The sequence below is a fragment of the Phyllobates terribilis genome, unplaced genomic scaffold (genome assembly GCF_046119375.1).
Source record: "Phyllobates terribilis strain yellow unplaced genomic scaffold, ASM4611937v1 Scaffold_2__4_contigs__length_985480577, whole genome shotgun sequence".
Lineage (NCBI taxonomy): Eukaryota > Metazoa > Chordata > Amphibia > Anura > Dendrobatidae > Phyllobates > Phyllobates terribilis.
The window spans coordinates 99,338,811-99,357,464 of record NW_027362762.1 but is presented as its reverse complement, the minus strand read 5'-3'; the positions used below and the strand labels follow the sequence as shown (position 1 = coordinate 99,357,464).

The following is an 18,654-nucleotide window of genomic DNA, read 5'->3' as shown; positions in this document are numbered from 1 at the left end:
CCGATTTTCATTTGGAAATCAAGGTCCCAGAGTCTGGAGGAAGAGTGGTGAGGCCACAATCCAAGCTGCTGGAGGTCTAGTGTGAAGTCTCCACAATCAGTGATGGTTTGGGGGCCATGTCATCTGCTGGTGTAGGTCCACTGTGTTTTATCAAGACCAAAGTCAGCGCAGTCGTCTACCAGGACATTTTAGAGCACTTCATGCTTCCCTCTGCCAACAAGCTTTTTGGAGATGGAAATGTCATTCTCCAGCAGGACTTGGCCCCTGTCCACACTGCCAAAAGTACCAATACCTGGTTTACACACAACAGTATCACTGTGCTTGATTGGCCAGCAAACTCGCCTGACCTTAACCCCATAGAGAATCTATTATAGAGAATCTATGGGGTATTGTCAAGAGGAAGATGAGACACACCAGAGCCAACAAAGCAGCCTTCAGCTCGTCTGCAATCAAAGCCACCTGGGCTTCCATAACACCTCAGCAGTGCCACAGGCTGATCGCCTCCATGCCACGCTGCATTGATGCAGTAATTGATGCAAAAGGAGCCCCGACCAAGTATTGAGGGCATTTACCGAACATACATTTCAGTAGGCAAACATTTCGGATTTTAAAATCATTTTTCAAGCTGTTGTTATAAAGTATTCTAATTTATTGAGATAATGACTTTTGTGTTTTCATTGGCTGTAAGCCATAATCATCAACATTAACAGAAATAAACACTTGAAATAGATCACTCTGTGTGTAATGACTCTGTATAGTACTGTATATGAGTTTCACTTTTTGTATTGAAGAACTGAAATAAACAAAATTTTTGATGATATTCTAATTTAGTGAGATGCACCTGTACTTCATAGTGGTATTCCCATGCTGTTATTGCCTCTGCGGCCTCCCATTGATCATGAGATGTTAGGTTTTTTTTCCTTCACAGCAGTGCTCCCGGCCATCCGACTGTGCCAGGTACTGCAGCCACTTGCAGGAAGAAAAAACTTGAGGGTCTGAAGCACTGTATTAGTCCTGCAGTCAGACCGGCACCGATCATAAAGTGATGACGTATCCTAGTGGATGTGTACTAAATGTGAATTGTCAGGATACCCTTTTAATAAGAAAAAATGCAGTTTATTACCAAAACTTTAAGCTTTACTCTTTTATATATACACTCTGGACTCTTGTGACCTGAACCGTGGTGATTGGACCCTCACGGGGCAGACAGCACCCACACAGGCAGCATGGTCACCCTTCTTACTAGACCTGCTTAGGTAATGGCCACAGCACAAATCATGCTCTGATCCCGGGTTTAGCGTGTGGTGTATAGGTGACATAATACTGGGAAATGGCCATATTGAGTCTATTAAGTGCATAAACCACATGTTCTGCACATCCCCGCAGATGGGAAAGCACGAGACTCTGTCATCACTGAAGATTTCACAACTGGTGTCACTTTTTATTAGGAATGTTTTTATAGAGATACCCTATAGGATTATTTCTTTAGAACTGCTGGTGGTGGAATACCCCTTTAATTATGATCCATATATGATAAATGTGTGCGGCCAATTAATCTGTCCTTTGTGCCACATGCCCACACTTGTCAGTCATTGGTCAAATCTGGATCTCCTGGACTGTGACCTTATGTGAATTGCCAGCGTTGGGTATCCACTAAAATTTCCCTCCTTAAACTGTTATCATTACTTCCATTTCTATGTTTTATCTGACATTGAAAGCACTTTATTTTTTCTTGGGCATGGAGCTTTTCAAAATAACAAAGGGAGACAGAACTCTCCTTCTGTCACCCCCTGGCTCCAGTGTAGGACGCTTCGGAGGTCTGCTCTGGCTCCTGAAGTGATGACACTGCTATCAAAATGTTACAGCACTCCTTAAGCCTGTGATTGGCTGCAGCCAATCATAAGGGGTCATGTGACATTAGTATGGTGCAGTCACTGCTTCTAGAGCTGGCGCAGACGTCCTGAGCAGCCCGCGGTGGATCCATGGGGTCATGGAAGGTGAGTATACCTGTTTTGAAACTTCTCAAAATAACAATGACGGACCCCTCGAAGGTCCAAATTTATTTGCTTAATTCCTTACTATATCTTTATAAAATGCCGTTGTGTTCGTATACAGAGCTCAATAGACTTGATAACATGCTGGCTCCTAGCAGTAGCTACTTTAGGGTGGTCTATCATAGATATCTGTCTTCTGAATTTGGAGCTGGGATTGTAATAGAGATATAGAAAAGCAAACCGAATGATTAATGATTTTGCATATCTGGCATTTAATGGTAGGAGAATGCCAAGAAGACTGCCCAAAATGAAAAATACTGCCAACATTCCAGATGGAGGCTCATAAGCTGCGTAACTTGTTCTCCGCTATGTGAAAACTGTGAACTATTAACTAGTTAAAGAGTAACCATTGTTTTAATAATTTCATAAATCAATAGTACACCTGAAAATAACAAACTTTGTAATATATTTTATCAGAGAAATCTGCTTCTTTCTATCCCTGGACTGATCTTTCACGTATTCACCATGGGTAAATGCTGTAAAATGTCTTCATTGAATACAGACTTGGCCATTACTGAGATAGATGATAGTTGGTGCTCATAAAGTTCTATGTACAGTGGAGGAGCTAGAGACCAACAGGCATTCTGCTGCAGGCTCTCCTGAAACCACAGTTACGTTTCTCCATTGAACTGTATGAGCACCAACTGTCCTCTCCTATCTCCGTAATGGCAAAGTCTCTAATCATCAAAGACACATATTACTTGTGAATTGAGAATGAAGAATCGGTTCAGGAGGAGAAAGTTTATTTTTCTTATAAGATATATCATAAACTTGCTTATTTTCATGTGTGCAATTGATTTATTAAACTGGTACTACTGTATTTTATTAGAGGGATTATCTGCTATCTAAAACTTAGTGTATGAGTGTCTTATTCTAAAACCTGATCAATTTAGTAATTTACTGTGCTTGAAAATTCCCTACCGCTTCCTCTATATAAGGCCTCCTTCACATGTACGTGTAGTATCCGTTTTTACACGTACCGGAGACTCTTATACACACACGTACCCATTATGACCTGTGGGGCTGCGCACATGTAAGTTTTTTTCCCCCGGCAGCACGTGTGACCAGGGCCAATAAAAGTGTGTGTGTCTGTCTGTGTGTGTCTGTCTGTGTGTGTCTGTCTGTGTGTGTCTGTCTGTGTGTGTCTGTCTGTGTGTGTCTGTCTGTGTGTGTCTGTCTGTGTGTGTCTGTCTGTGTGTGTCTGTCTGTGTGTGTCTGTCTGTGTGTGTCTGTCTGTGTCTGTCTGTCTGTGTGTGTCTGTCTGTCTGTGTGTGTGTGTCTGTCTGTGTGTGTGTGTCTGTCTGTGTGTGTCTGTCTGTGTGTGTGTGTCTGTCTGTCTGTCTGTCTGTGTGTGTCTGTCTGTCTGTCTGTGTGTGTCTGTCTGTCTGTGTGTGTCTGTCTGTCTGTGTGTGTGTGTCTGTCTGTGTGTGTCTGTCTGTCTGTGTGTGTCTGTCTGTGTGTGTGTGTGTGTGTCTGTCTGTGTGTGTCTGTCTGTCTGTCTGTGTGTCTGTCTGTCTGTCTGTCTGTGTGTGTCTGTCTGTCTGTCTGTGTGTGTCTGTCTGTCTGTGTGTGTCTGTCTGTCTGTGTGTGTCTGTCTGTCTGTGTGTGTGTGTCTGTCTGTGTGTGTCTGTCTGTCTGTGTGTGTCTGTCTGTGTGTGTGTGTGTGTGTCTGTCTGTGTGTGTCTGTCTGTCTGTGTCTGTCTGTCTGTGTGTGTCTGTCTGTGTCTGTCTGTCTGTCTGTGTCTGTCTGTCTGTCTGTCTGTGTGTCTGTCTGTCTGTCTGTGTGTCTGTCTGTCTGTGTGTCTGTCTGTCTGTGTGTCTGTCTGTCTGTGTGTCTGTCTGTCTGTGTGTCTGTCTGTCTGTCTGTCTGTCACGTACCAGAATAAAATGCAGAAAATAAATTTGATTTTTGTTTTTAAAGATGTGCAAACATAGAAATTAGTCACCTATATAATTTGTGCCTTTCATGTGTAGCTCACTTTACTTGTATTAACCTGATAAATGAAAAAATGATGCATTTCTGGTAACCAGCAAAGGTAAAGCAGACAGCTGGGGGCTTATATTATCAGGCTGGGAAGGTCCCTGGTTATTGGGCCCTTCCCAGCCTAAAAATACAAGTCTACAGCCACCCCAGAAGTGGTGCATCACATTAGATGCTCCAGTTCTGGCTCTTCGTTTCAGCTCTTCTCATTTGTCCTGGTGCTCTGGCTTTGGCAATCAGGGTAATGCGGCTTGGGGTTGATTTCAGCTGTGAATTGTCCAAAAACACAGCTGGCATCAGGCCCTGGTTTTAGTAATGGAAAAGTGTCACCAGACACCACCATTACTTAGTAATAAAAGGAAAAACACATGCAAAAATACTTTATTTAAAAAGGAACCTGTCACGAGAAGAAAATGCTATTAACCAGCAGATATGGGGTTAACCCCTTTCAGACGTGGTCAGTAATAGTACGCACCACGTCTGAAAGGCCGGTTCAGCTGGGGCTCCGGCACTGAGCCCGCACTGAACCGGGCACATGTCAGCTGATTCTTACAGCTGACATGTGCCCGCAACAGCCGTGGGTGGATCGTTAAAAGCCACTGTCATAGTGCCATGACGTGCCGGAAGCGCGTCACTTACCCCGCCCATCGGTGACCCTGTCACGTGATCGTGGGTCACTGATGGGTGGGCATGGCAACCCGGGGTCTGCAGCAGACCCCTGTGGTTGTCATGTAAAGATTGCTATGAGCGCCACCTAGTGGTCGGCGCTAATAGCACAGGAGCATTTCTGCTACATAGAGGTGATCTGCTCATCGCCTCTATGTAGCAGAGGCAATCAGACAGTTGCTGCTTCTAGTCTCCTATGGAGACTATAGAAGCAAGCAGAAAGTGTAAAAAAAAAAAAAAAAAAAAAAGGGTTTTAAAAATATAAAAAAAAATAAAAGTTTAAATCACCCCCCTTTTGCCCCATTCAAAAGAAAATAATAATAAAAAAAACACATACACATTTGGAATCGCCCAATCGATCAATATAAAAAAATAATCCAGTTGGTAAACGGCGTAACAAGAAAAAAACTACTATCAAAACCTCAAATTTATCCCAAAACTGTATCAATAAAAACATCAGCTCGGCGCGCAAAAAATATGCCCTCACCTAGCCCCAGATCCCGAAAAATGGAGACGCTACGGGTCTCGGAAAATGGCCTTTTTTTTTTTTTTTTTTTCTTAAGCAAACTTTGGAATTTTTTTTTTTCACGACTTAAATAATCTATACATGTTTGGTATCCACGAACTTGTAATGACCTGGAGAATAATAAAATAATAAAAAAATAAAAAAAAACTGTGGAATTGCATTTTTTTTTTTTTTTTTTTTCAATTTCACCGCACTTGGAATTTTTTCCCTGTTTTCCAGTACAAGATATGGTAAAACCAGTGATGGTGTTCAAAAGTACAACTCGTCCCGCAAAAAATAAGCCCTCACACGGCCATATTGAATGAAAAATAAAAAAGTTCTGGCTAGAAGGGGAGCAAAAAAGAAAATGCAAAAAAACTTAAAATGCTCCGGTCATGAAGGGGTTAATCTGCAGGTTAATAGCGTTATTAACCTGCCCGGCGCCTGCACTTAGCCGAACGCTGCGGGGAGAAAATTAAATTTATTCCCCCTCAGCAGCACTCTGGTTTCAATCACCTTTGGTTACCAAAAATAGGGGGGACCCCCACGTCACTTAATTTATTTGGTTACTCCATGTACAGTAAGCTACAGATGCAAGGCACAAATTATATAAGTGACCGATATTTATCTATCTTTAACTCCTAAAAATCTGTGATTTCTATTCCGGTGCATGGCGCTCACTGATGGCACACTGAAAACCACACCAAGGCTATGTGCCCACGATGCAGAAATGCTCCGGATTTTTTCCTGAGGGTTTCTGCATCTCCCTGGCAGAAAAAACGCATGCGGATTGTGCATGCGGATTGTGCATGTGTTTTTCCTGCCAGGGACATGCGGATGTGAAGCGTTCTTCAGATGCATTTCTGCATGCGGGTTGTCAAGCGCTTTCCAAGCGATGTTAGCATCACTTGGAAAGTGCTTGTCAACTTGGTCACATTATGTAAATCCATGCAACTGGCATGGATTTATATAGTGTGACCGTAAAAAAATAAAAAATATTATACTTACCTTCTGATGGCCCCCGGTGTCCTTATCCGATGCATCCTGGCTTGCCAGCAGCTTGCGGTGGACTAAAATGACCTGCCATGATGTCCTTCAGTCATGTGAGGGGTCACGCGACCGCTTACTTCTGGTGTTTCTCTAACAGAATATCATCTGGGGGCTGGGAAACAAGCAGTGGGAATGACCGCAGTGCCAACCCCCTGATGACGTTCTGTGTTGAGAAACATCGCAGTTAAAGTAAAGATATAACAGGAGAGATTTGTTTTATAGAGGGAGCGGTAAGGAATTTTCAAGTCGTGACAAGTGTTTTGTTTTAAAACTGGGTATTTAGTAAGTTTTAGGTATTGGACAATCCCTTTTAATAGTTGTTTTATCCCCTTACAGGGTGCGTATTATTGGCAGTATGTCGCCCCAGGTAAACTAAGCTCATAATGAGGATTTAATGGCCCGCATGAACGATCTAATCAGCTGGGGAACAAGCCTTCTGCTTGCTTATTAGCTGGCTGTTTACACTCGCTGATGATTGGGAATGAGCTTTGTGAACGCTCATGTGCCGATTATTGACTCATGTGAATGGACCTGTAGGATGAGACCAGCAACATGTGGCTAAAACTCTGCTCTCTGTGCAGCCATTGGGCGTAGGGTCACGTTGGGTGGATGTTTAGGCCTCACCCTTTAGAACATTATTCTCAACAATCAGTAGGCATTATTTGAGTCCTGGATTTTATGACCAATGAAAATCTATTTAAAGAGATTTATTTTATGGCACCAATACTGTAAAAGGGATTGCCCCCTTGAAAAAAATCCTCAGCAAGAGCCTAATAGTGCGTAATGAACACAATGTTGGGATTTGGCTTCACCTGCCGGTTCTGGAGGTTGTTTTGTGACCCCAACTATTTGCCTCCAACTCTTCTCCCCGATATACAGGATGTGGCACAACTTGTCACTTCAAACCTCGGGTTTATTAGATGGCAATAAATGTGGGACATTGTATATAAACGCGCTGCTAGTCTCCACACATTCCTATGCAAAACAAGGAAGGATAATGCAGTAATGATGTGGGCTGTCATGTGGACAGTCCCTATAGTCGGCCATGAAGATGCCGCTTTAGATGAAGCCTCCCTTTACTAGATCTCCACTCCATCATATGCAGCAGTAGAGCAGACGTATTGTTCATGCCACAATTAAGTGTCGGTAAGTGAGCCGTCCATGGCTTCCTCCGGCCAGTGACATTAATGGCAGCCCACATCCATTATTAATACCACAATCCTGCCAGTTACCGCAGACAATTAGTTCACTACCTGAAATACAATGTACCACAAGCGAGCTGCGGATTCCTGGGCAGTGATGTGTTTGGGTTGGGGAGCTCGGTAGGGGTCACCGGTTGCTGGGCCCTGAAGCCTATAAAAGCCTTCACCTCTTGGGGTATGTTCACACAGGACATTTTTGCTGCGTATTTAGTGCATTAAATATTCACTGTTTTACAATACTAGCAAAATCAATGAAATTCATAAGTATATTAACAGTAATTCACATGCCCTACGTTATGTACACATGTTTAGGACACAAGGTTTCATGGTATTGTGTTTTGCGTCATAACATTGGGCTTCGTAGGGACTGGAGAAATGTCCCTTTATTACTGCAGCTTCTGATCCTTTTTTTTTTTTTTTTTGCTTACACAGCCATGGGAAACTGCTGGGGCAGAGAACACAGGCTTTTCCGTTTATTTCTGCAGAGAGTGGCACTCCGTGAGCGCCCGTATCTCTGGCCGGGAACACCTGATGAGGCTGGTGTACTACTTGCTTAAATAGTCCATGTCAGAGTAATCTTTATATTAAGATGATTTTATGAGTCCAACTATGGAGCAAAATAGCTTATGAGTCCAGTGCATTCAGTCTTTGTCCACCCAGTGTGACTGCATGTGACCACTGCAGCTGGTATTGAGCAGTGTGAGATCTCAGCAGAGAGGAGGGGCACTGAGGAGCTGTCAGTGAGTCTGTGGCTGGAGATTTAGCAGCCAAGTAGGAGTAACACGTAAGAGATGTCAACCAGGCTATGTGGGAGAACATTTAAGTCAATGTTTTGAATAACAATTGCACAGACATGCTGACATGGATTTGCAGGGTAAGTACACCTGCTTCATCAGGTAATAAGTAGTGATGAGCGAGCATGCTCGGTACTCGCCCGAGCGTCTCAGTACTCAAGATGCTCGGAGCTCGCCGAGTACTTTCGAGATGCTCGGGCTGGAGCTCGGGTCCCCGTCCTGCATGTCTGGCGCTATTTAGAGCACCAATCATGCAGGGATTTCCTGCCACCCACTGTAATGCCGCAGCCATGTTGGTTGTGGCACTACAGCGATTTCCCAAATCGATGGTAACAGTGCTCAGTGAAACATGGAAAGCCGGCAATTCATCAGCGGCATACATTGGTACCCGACAATTTAGAACAGAAAGAATACAGCATTCACACACAGATTATATAGAAGCATGCCAGTCACATATATAATGAGCACAGTGACAGTGTTGGTTACTGTACTTGTCATTTAGTGTTAACATAAAGGATGTATTAAAAAAAAAAAAAAAAAAAAATTGGCGTGGGGTTCCCCGTAATTTTAGTCTCTAGCGGAGGTTAAGCAGATAGCTGGGGCAGATGTTTGAAGCCTGGGAAGGGGGTAATGCCCACGGAGTTTCCCAGGCTACTAATGTCAGCCCCCAGCTGAATACCTAGCCTTTACTGGCTATTGAAATGGGGGATCCAAAAAAAATGTGGGGTTCCCCTATTTTAATAGCTAGCAAAGGCTAGGCAGACAGCTGGGGCTGATATTAATAGCCCAGGAAGGGTGCCATGAATATTGGCCCCCTCCCAGGCTAGAAACACCAGCCGTCAGCCGCCCCAGAAATGGCGCATCCATCGGATGTGCCAGTTCTGGCACTTAGCCTCGCTTTTCCCACTGCCCTGTAGCGGTGGCAGTGGGGTAATAGGGCTGGGGTTGATGTCAGCTTATAATGCCAGCTGACATCAAGCCCAAGTTAGTAATGGAGAGGCATCTATAAGACACCCCCATTACTAACCCCATAGTGAAAGTTAAAAAAAACACCCAGAATAAAGTCCTTTTAATTGAAATAAAGACATACTTTAATGTTCTAAATTAAACTCTACTTACCATTACACCTATTCCAGCTGAATCCCATGTCTCCTGCAATAAAAGTAAAATAATTAACCAACCTCATCCTTACCTTTCCATGGTTCCCACAAAGGTTCCAGCTCTTCTACATTGAGATGGCAGGCTGGATCATAGCAGAACGCTGCCATCCAGCTTGTCATCCTTCAGAGACACTGCAGAGCGCAGGCATGCTTGCGCTCCACAGTGTCTCGCTGCGACGGCACCCAGATGAGCTGAGTTCATGTCCAATGAACTCTGCTCACCTCATGCACGTCACTGACAGCGTCGGAAAATTCTCCTGCGCATGCGGTGCCGGAAAATGACATCACAGCGTGAGCAGGAGAATTCTCCCACACGGTCAGTGACATGCATGAGGTGAGCAGAGTTCATTTGACATTAACTCTGCTCATCTGGATGCCGTCGCAGCGAGACACTGTGGAGCGCAAGCATGCCTGCGCTCCGCAGTGTCTCTGAAGGATGGCAAGCTGGATGGCAGTGCTCTGCTACGATTCAGCTTGCCATCTCAATGCCATCCCAGCGTGGGAGAATTCTCCTGCTCACGCGGTGACATCATTTGCCAGCACTGCATGCGCAGGAGAATTCTCCCTTGCTTTCAGTGACATGCATGAGGTGAGCAGAGTTCATTTTACATCTTCTCAGTGTCTCTGCGGCATGGCAAGCTGGATGGCAGCGTTCTGCTATGATCCAGCCTGCCATCTCAATGTAGCAGAGCTGGAGCCATCGTGGGAACCATGGAAAGGTAAGGATGAGGTTGGTTAATTATTTTACTCTTATTGCAGGAGACATTGGCTTCAGCTGGAATAGGTGTAATGGTAAGTAGAGTTTAATTTAGAATATTAAAGTATTGTGTGTTTATTTCAATTAAAAGATTTTATTCTGGGTGTTGGTGTTTTTTTCACTTTCCTTTTGGGGTTAGTAATGGGAGCGTCTTATAGACGCCTCTCCATTACTAACCTGGGCTTGATGTCAGCTGGCATTATAAGCTGACATCAACCCCAGCCCTATTACCCCACTGCCACCACTACAGGGCAGTGGGAAGAGCGAGGCTAAGTGCCAGAATTGGCACATCCTATGGATGCGCCATTTCGGGGTCGGCTGAGGGCTGGTGTTTCTAGCCTGGGAGGGGGCCAATATTCATGGCACCCTTCCTGGGCTATTAATATCAGCCCCCAGCTGTCTGCCTAGCCTTTGCTAGCTATTAAAATAGGGGGGACCCCACGTCATTTTTTTTGGATCCACCATTTTAATAGCTAGTAAAGGCTAGGTATTCAGCTGGGGGCTGATATTAGTAGCATGGGAAGCTCCGTGGGTATTACCCCCTTCCCAGGCTTCAAACATCTGCCCCAGCCGTCTGCTTAACCTCCACTAGAGACTAGAATTATGGGGGACCCCACACCAATTATTTTATTTTTGATAAATCCTTTATTTTAAAACTAAATGACAAGTACAGTAACCAACACTGTCACTGTACTTCTTATATATGTGACTGACATGTTTCTATCTAATCTATGTGTGATGCTCTATTCTTTCTGTTGTAAATTGTCGGGTGCCAATGTTATAACTGTATGCAGCTGCTGAATTGCCGGCTTTTTTAAAGAGATGGGTGCGTGAAAATCGGAGGGCACTAGTGTGTTCCGAGTGCCCTGCTATGTTTTTCATGCACCCTCCTATATACCCTGCCTGCCTGTCTGCCTATATATTCTGCCTGACTCTTAATTGAGCACCGTTCCCATCGATTTGGACAATTTTTGACCTTCTGCAGACCGCTGGGGGGGGACCGCCAGAAAATTGCTCGAGTTTCCCATAGACTAACGTTGGGCTCGTTGCTCATGTCGAGCACCCGAGTATCACGATGTGCTCGGCCCGAGCTTCGAGCACCCGAGCATTTTAGTGCTGGATCCAAACTAGTTATAAGAAATCTCTTTAATAATGTATACAGGTTGTATTGTGAAATCTGGTGACAGATCTGCTGTAAGCGTAAGCTTCTCTGGTCAATTGTCAGGCTTGGGGGTCCTGGAAATGATGATGGGCAGGCAGCAGTGAATGAGAAGACCTAATGAGCAGTTCCACGATTAGCTCCTGATGATAATCCTTTAGTTGGAAACATTAAAGCCACTCAGGCTTCAGAGTCAAAAGGTTATCCTTCCTGGCCACAAGGCTATCCTTCCCTCTGCTATAAATAGTCGTTTGTGTAGTGAGAATGATTAGCACCTTGTAAAGTGCCCGCGTGGCTAAGCTGCAGTTGTGGAGCTATTTCTGTCACTCGCTGTAATCCCGTTGCTTTGTGTCAATATTGCGGTTCACGTCGAATGTAATGGACACAATATTACAGAAGAGTAGCTGGAATTATTTTCTTTTTATCTCTCAGGAGCTTCTATGGAAACGAGCAAAAATAGGACAGTGACTTTTTAAAGATTTTTTTTTTTTTGGACTGTGATGTCGCTGAAGTTTTCATCATCATTCCCCATTTTAGTCATTTCTGTGCCTGATTTCAGGTTCAGAGGCAAAGCCTTGAAGTTAAAGGGTATTCCCATCTCCAAGGTCCTATCCCTAGATGTACTATACCTCCAATTAGAAATGTGGTATAGTTCTTCTGATTCACTATGTTGCTTACCCCATGTGCAGGGCATGGCAGTAGCTTAGGTATCCATGGTTACGATCACTCAAGAAGTGACAGTTAGGTATCCGTGGTTGCGACCTGTAACTGCTAAGCTACTGCCATGCCCTACACATGGGGTAATCGACATAGCTAATTACAAGAATTATGCTTCATTTCTAGTTGAAGGTATTTGCTTATATTTATTATGGTTTATTATTCCTATATTGGGATAGGAACTTGGAGATGGGAATAACCTTTTAAAGGGAATGTCATCAGAAAGCGATCTGTTTGTTAGATTTTTGTGTTAATTGTATGTTTCTTGACTGTTTTTATATTTGATTTCATCACTGTCTATATTAAAATAAATCAATTTAATTAAATAAGAAATTGCCCTACTACTAGGTGTAATGTTAGATGTCTACTTCCTGTTCTTCTTATGGCCATCTTCAGGTGAGGAGGAGGTGAGCTGTGACATCCCCTATTGTGATTGGATCCTGTATTATCAGCGGAGTTTTCCTGTCTGTGATGATAATGAGACTGCTGATTAGTCTTCTGTACAGAACATGAATTGTGAGTCCAGCTCAAGGACTAGTGGCCAATTTGAAAATGACAGGGTTTCTGAAATCTTTGTTTTGTATACAGATAATGTGGGAAATTGAAAAAAAAAAAAATGAACATTTTAAAATGAAATGCATTTAAAATAAAAACTTGATTTAAACAGGTAATTTTCTGATTACCTTTTAACCCTTTACGCCCATTCTATTTTGCGCATTTTTCAGTGATAAATTCCACAACTCAAAGACTATTCCTCCACTGATCTAGGGACGCAACTACAACCCCCCAACAAAGCAGCTGAGCTCGACACTTTTCTGGTCTTGTATTAATCGTCTGCAGCAGTGATATCACCTTGACCGTCACTGAAGTCATCAGCACTTTAATCTTGGGGGTGGAAAGGGATGGTTAAATTAAGATGAAAAAAATGCAACTCTGCCTTTTTAGATTTTTGGTTCATATTTATATTGTCACGTCATGCATGATGTGGGATATATCATGTCAGCCATTTTTACAGGGTGTTTAGGATTTTGAGGAAAACACATGTCTATTTTTTTTTTTTTGTTTACTATTTTCTTTTTTATAAGATATATTTGTATTTTATGATGGGTCTGATTAGGCGCGCTTTGTGGATGTTTGATGGAAAGATGGATGCGACGTACAGCACTGCACATGTGGTGCACATCGGGGCGTACGGCCCTGCGCAGGCAGGGGCGCACACCACAAATTTGTCTCTGCGCAAAGGAAAATTTTAAATCTGGACAGATCGTTTCCTTTCTTACCTTTTTGTTCACGATGGGTGCAGTGGCAATGGGCAATTATTTCAGCCACGTTACCCAATCTATCTCTGGACAGGCTGATATCTGTGGTCTGCCATGCAGTGATGGTGGTCTCTCCTCTGGTCTCGCTGGCCGTGCACTTTTAACCCCATCCTGTGTTGCGTGCTGCTGCTGAATATCCTTGACGGGCCCGTGCCGTTCTCAGTGACATATCCCAATTTCATGTGACAACTGATTATACCGCATCAATCACATCCTGTGATTTGTCTTGTCTGCAAGCGGCAAAGGCCTGGTGCAAACATGACAAGAGCCTGTACATGGGGGACCTGAAGGCACCGCTGTCTGGATCTGGTCTCTGCCTCTGGTTATTGCAGTCCTGCTATCACTCACAGCTAAACCCGAGCATTGAAATTCATGGTTCTTCTCTTTTTTTTCTCTTGTATAGATCAACGTACGGGTCACCACCATGGACGCGGAGTTGGAGTTTGCCATCCAGCCGAATACAACTGGTAAACAGCTCTTTGACCAGGTAATGTGAACTCGTTGGGTGCTACAACCTGCTGCCATGGTGCAGATATCCACTGATCGGGGCTGGGCTCGTGCTGCTCCGCTTAGACGGCTGTCTGGATTATTATGGGGACATAGCTCTGAGCACTGTACTAATAAAAGGAGATATCGGACCACCAGAATATAACATGTTGGTTATAATCAGTGCAGTAGATTCTCCTCCCTCTTGGTTTAAGGGTGTGGGGGACCCAGACCTCTTCCATTCAGCATTATTAAAACAGATCAAAAAATGTTTAGACATTAAAACATCTGGATACCTTTTTAAGGGGCATTTGTTTTTATTTAAATGTATTTTTTTTGGCTAAAAATGTTGTAATTGAAAGCTGTGCACTATCTGGCATCTATAGCCTTTGTGATGCTGTACTTTTTTTTTTTTTGTCTTTTACTGATGGCATATTCTTAGGACAAACAATCAATATCTGATCAATTTGGGGGTGTGACAATTTGGCAATGTGTTCCTATATATATATCTATATATATATCTATATATATATCTATATATCTATCTATATCTATATATATCTATATATATCTATATATCTATATATATATATATATATATATATATATATATATATATATATATATATATATATATATATATATATATATATATATATATATATATATATATATATATATATATATGAGAGATTTTGCCATTATTTGCAAAGGCCACTACGGCTTTTTCTTTAGACTGTAAGGCTATGTTCCCACATGTTTTTTTTTTTTTTTTCAGTCAAATCTTCAGCTTTTATTCAGCTTTTTTTTTCCACTGTTCTTCTGTCTCTATTTATGCATGTACATAAAGTTGTGTAAAAAAAAAAAAAAAAAAAAAAACCTTGTTCTATTTTGCCATCAAAAATGCTGTAAAATTGCTGAAAAAATTTTGGTGCATTTTTTTTCACCACCCATTACTTCCTATGGGTGAAAAAAAAACACTGAAAATAGTGACATGCTCCAGTTTCCAAAAACAAAACGAAGGCACAAAATGCACAGCAAAAAAAACACAAGATGTGAGAACAGAGAATTCTGATTTCTCATAGACTTTGCTGGTACTGCAAAACGCAGCTGAAAATTTGCATAAAGATCTGCAGCAAAATACACTGAAAAACCAAATGTGTGTGAAAATAGACTGATGGGGTTGTTCATTATTTTTTTTTTTATTGATTGCCTATCCTTAGGATCGGTGGGGGTGCAACACCCAGCACCCCAGCTGATCAGCTGTTACTGGCGATGGCCATAAGTTCCCTGATGCTGCGGAGCAAAGCAGCTGTTATTTCTATAATGGCCACGGCTCAGTACTGCACATCCGCCCCCTACCCCTTTAAATACGGGGTGTATCTGCAGTACTCAGCCGCGGCCATTATAGAAATAACGTGAATGCTGTACATACGCACATAATTATTATTTTTTTTTTTTTAGATTTAGATATACATTTATTTAAACTTTTTAATGAAGCAACTGACAATACAAACTGCAAAACAGTTATAGTAATATATTGTGATTCATGTCCAAATATTACGCCGCCATTATCAGGTCCATTTCTGCAGTGACAACATCTTCACACAATCGATTGTCAAACTCCATGTATACCTGGATGTCATCCAGCACAATAGCGGCAGTCTGTCACCACCAGAATACATATTTAACTATGCACTCAGCTATCTAAGGCAGAGGTCCCCAACCGCCGGTCCGCGGACCAGGACCGGGCCGTTGGGGTTTTTCAGCCGGTCCGCGGGGAGAGGGGGCCCCTCCAGCCGCAATCAGGGCATGACTGCCCTGACTCCAGTATGGGGCCCGGCCGGTAGGAGCCCCCTCGGAGCCCCCCTCTTGTGCGTCTCTCTCCTCATGGGGCCCCCGGCCGCATGCTAAGCGCCGAGTCCGGGACATCTTAGCGCTGCGCTGCTGCGGCAGCACCTTCATGATTCCCCTGACTTCCGGTCATGTGACGGCGCCATCACATGGCCGGAAGTCAGGAGAACCTGGTGTCAGCGATTTGGACGAGCGCCAGGATTCTGCAGGGATCGTATGGGGGTAAGTATAACAAGTTTTATTTTTTTTTAAATACAATTAACTAGGAGTGGGGGGAATGGGAGATGCACATGGGGGGAGGGGAGAGATGAGAGATGCACATGGGGGGAGGGGAGAGATGAGAGATGCACATGGGGGAGGGGAGAGATGAGAGATCCACATGGGGGGGAGGGGAGAGATGAGAGATGCACATGGGGGAGGGGAGAGATGAGAGATCCACATGGGGGGGAGGGGAGAGATGAGAGATGCACATGGGGGAGGGGAGAGATGAGAGATGCACATGGGGGGAGGGGAGAGATGAGAGATGCACATGGGGGAGGGGAGAGATGAGAGATGCACATGGGGGAGGGGAGAGATGAGAGATGCACATGGGGGGAGGGGAGAGATGAGAGATGCACATGGGGGAGGGGAGAGATGAGAGATGCACATGGGGGGAGGGGAGAGATGAGAGATGCACATGGGGGGAGGGGAGAGATGCACATGGGAGGGAGGGGAGAGATGAGAGATGCACATGGGGGGAGGGGAGAGATGAGAGATGAGAGATCCACATGGGGGAGGGGAGAGATGAGAGATCCACATGGGGGGGAGGGGAGAGATGAGAGATGCACATGGGGGGAGGGGAGAGATGAGAGATGCACATGGGGGAGGGGAGAGATGAGAGATGCACATGGGGGGAGGGGAGAGATGAGAGATGCACATGGGGGAGGGGAGAGATGAGAGATGCACATGGGGGGAGGGGAGAGATGAGAGATGCACATGGGGGGAGGGGAGAGATGCACATGGGAGGGAGGGGAGAGATGAGAGATGCACATGGGGGGAGGGGAGAGATGAGAGATGCACATGGGGGAGGGGAGAGATGAGAGATCCACATGGGGGGGAGGGGAGAGATGAGAGATGCACATGGGGGAGGGGAGAGATGAGAGATCCACATGGGGGGGAGGGGAGAGATGAGAGATGCACATGGGGGAGGGGAGAGATGAGAGATCCACATGGGGGGGAGGGGAGAGATGAGAGATGCACATGGGGGAGGGGAGAGATGAGAGATGCACATGGGGGAGGGGAGAGATGAGAGATGCACATGGGGGGAGGGGAGAGATGAGAGATGCACATGGGGGGAGGGGAGAGATGAGAGATGCACATGGGGGGAGGGGAGAGATGCACATGGGAGGGAGGGGAGAGATGAGAGATGCACGGGGGGGATGAGAGATGCACGGGGGGTGGATGAGAGATGCACGGGGGGTGGATGAGAGATGCACGGGGGGTGGATGAGAGATGCACGGGGGGTGGATGAGAGATGCACGGGGGGTGGATGAGAGATGCACGGGGGGGATGAGAGATGCACGGGGGGGATGAGAGATGCACGGGGGGGGTGAGAGATGCACGGAGGGGATGAGAGATGCACGGAGGGGATGAGAGATGCACGGGGGGTGGATGAGAGATGCGGGGGGGTGGATGAGAGATGCACGGGGGGGTGAGAGATGCACGGAGGGGATGAGAGATGCACGGAGGGGATGAGAGATGCACGGGGGGGATGAGAGATGCACGGGGGGGGGATGAGAGATGCACGGGGGGTGGATGAGAGATGCACGGGGGGTGGATGAGAGATGCACGGGGGGTGGATGAGAGATGCACGGGGGGTGGATGAGAGATGCACGGGGGGGTGAGAGATGCACGGAGGGGATGAGAGATGCACGGGGGGTGGATGAGAGATGCACGGGGGGTGGATGAGAGATGCACGGGGGGTGGATGAGAGATGCACGGGGGGTGGATGAGAGATGCACGGGGGGTGGATGAGAGATGCCCGGGGGGTGGATGAGAGATGCCCGGAGGGGATGAGAGATGCACGGGGGGTGGATGAGAGATGCACGGGGGGTGGATGAGAGATGCACGGGGGGTGGATGAGAGATGCACGGGGGGTGGATGAGAGATGCACGGAGGGGATGAGAGATGCACGGAGGGGATGAGAGATGCACGGGGGGTGGATGAGAGATGCACGGGGGGTGGATGAGAGATGCACGGGGGGTGGATGAGAGATGCACGGGGGGTGGATGAGAGATGCACGGGGGGTGGATGAGAGATGCACGGGGGGTGGATGAGAGATGCACGGAGGGGATGAGAGATGCACGGGGGGGTGAGAGATGCACGGAGGGGGATGAGAGATGCACGGAGGGGGATGAGAGATGCACGGGGGTGAGCTGCACATGGGGGGGTGAGAGATGCACATGGGGGGGTTATGTTTACATAACTTTGTTGCCTTATGAAGGGCGGGGGGGGCCCCAAAAAATTTCTTGCACAGGGGCCCACTACAGTCTGTGTCCGCCCCTGGGATGAAGTAAATGCAGCTGAACAGCAGCTGTCAGGACAGCTGCCCTGTCCTGCTGCAGGGCGTGATGGGGCCTCAGTGATGCGGCTCCTGGCACAGCACATTATGTGGGGCTCCTGGCATAGCTCCTGGCGGGGACCTGGTCTACACTATATGATAAGTATGCACTAAACTCCAAATCCCTCCATTACCCCGCCCCCATATGACCAAAGCCCCGCCCACTCCACCCCCTCCTTGCTGGGCCATGGAAAAATAATCTTGCTTCAAGCCGGTCCCTGGTGCAAAAAAGGTTGGGGACCACTGATCTAAGGGACTTAAAGGCAATCTGTCAGCAGAATTTCACCCCCAAATTATTTATATATGCATGTAACTCTTTCAAAGAAAGTTCCATAATAGCTTGATATGGGC

General features: G+C 45.6%; 1 protein-coding gene across 2 annotated transcripts in view; it reads left to right on the top strand.

Annotated features, from left to right (window-relative positions):
• The window catches only part of RDX (radixin), a 93,248-nt gene that overhangs the window by 30,800 nt on the left and 43,794 nt on the right, over positions 1-18,654 (top strand). For both annotated transcript variants that reach the window (XM_073662440.1, XM_073662438.1), the window contains exon 3: positions 13,768-13,851. In XM_073662440.1, the coding sequence (XP_073518541.1) occupies positions 13,768-13,851 (84 nt within the window). The remainder of the gene's footprint in view (positions 1-13,767; positions 13,852-18,654) is intronic.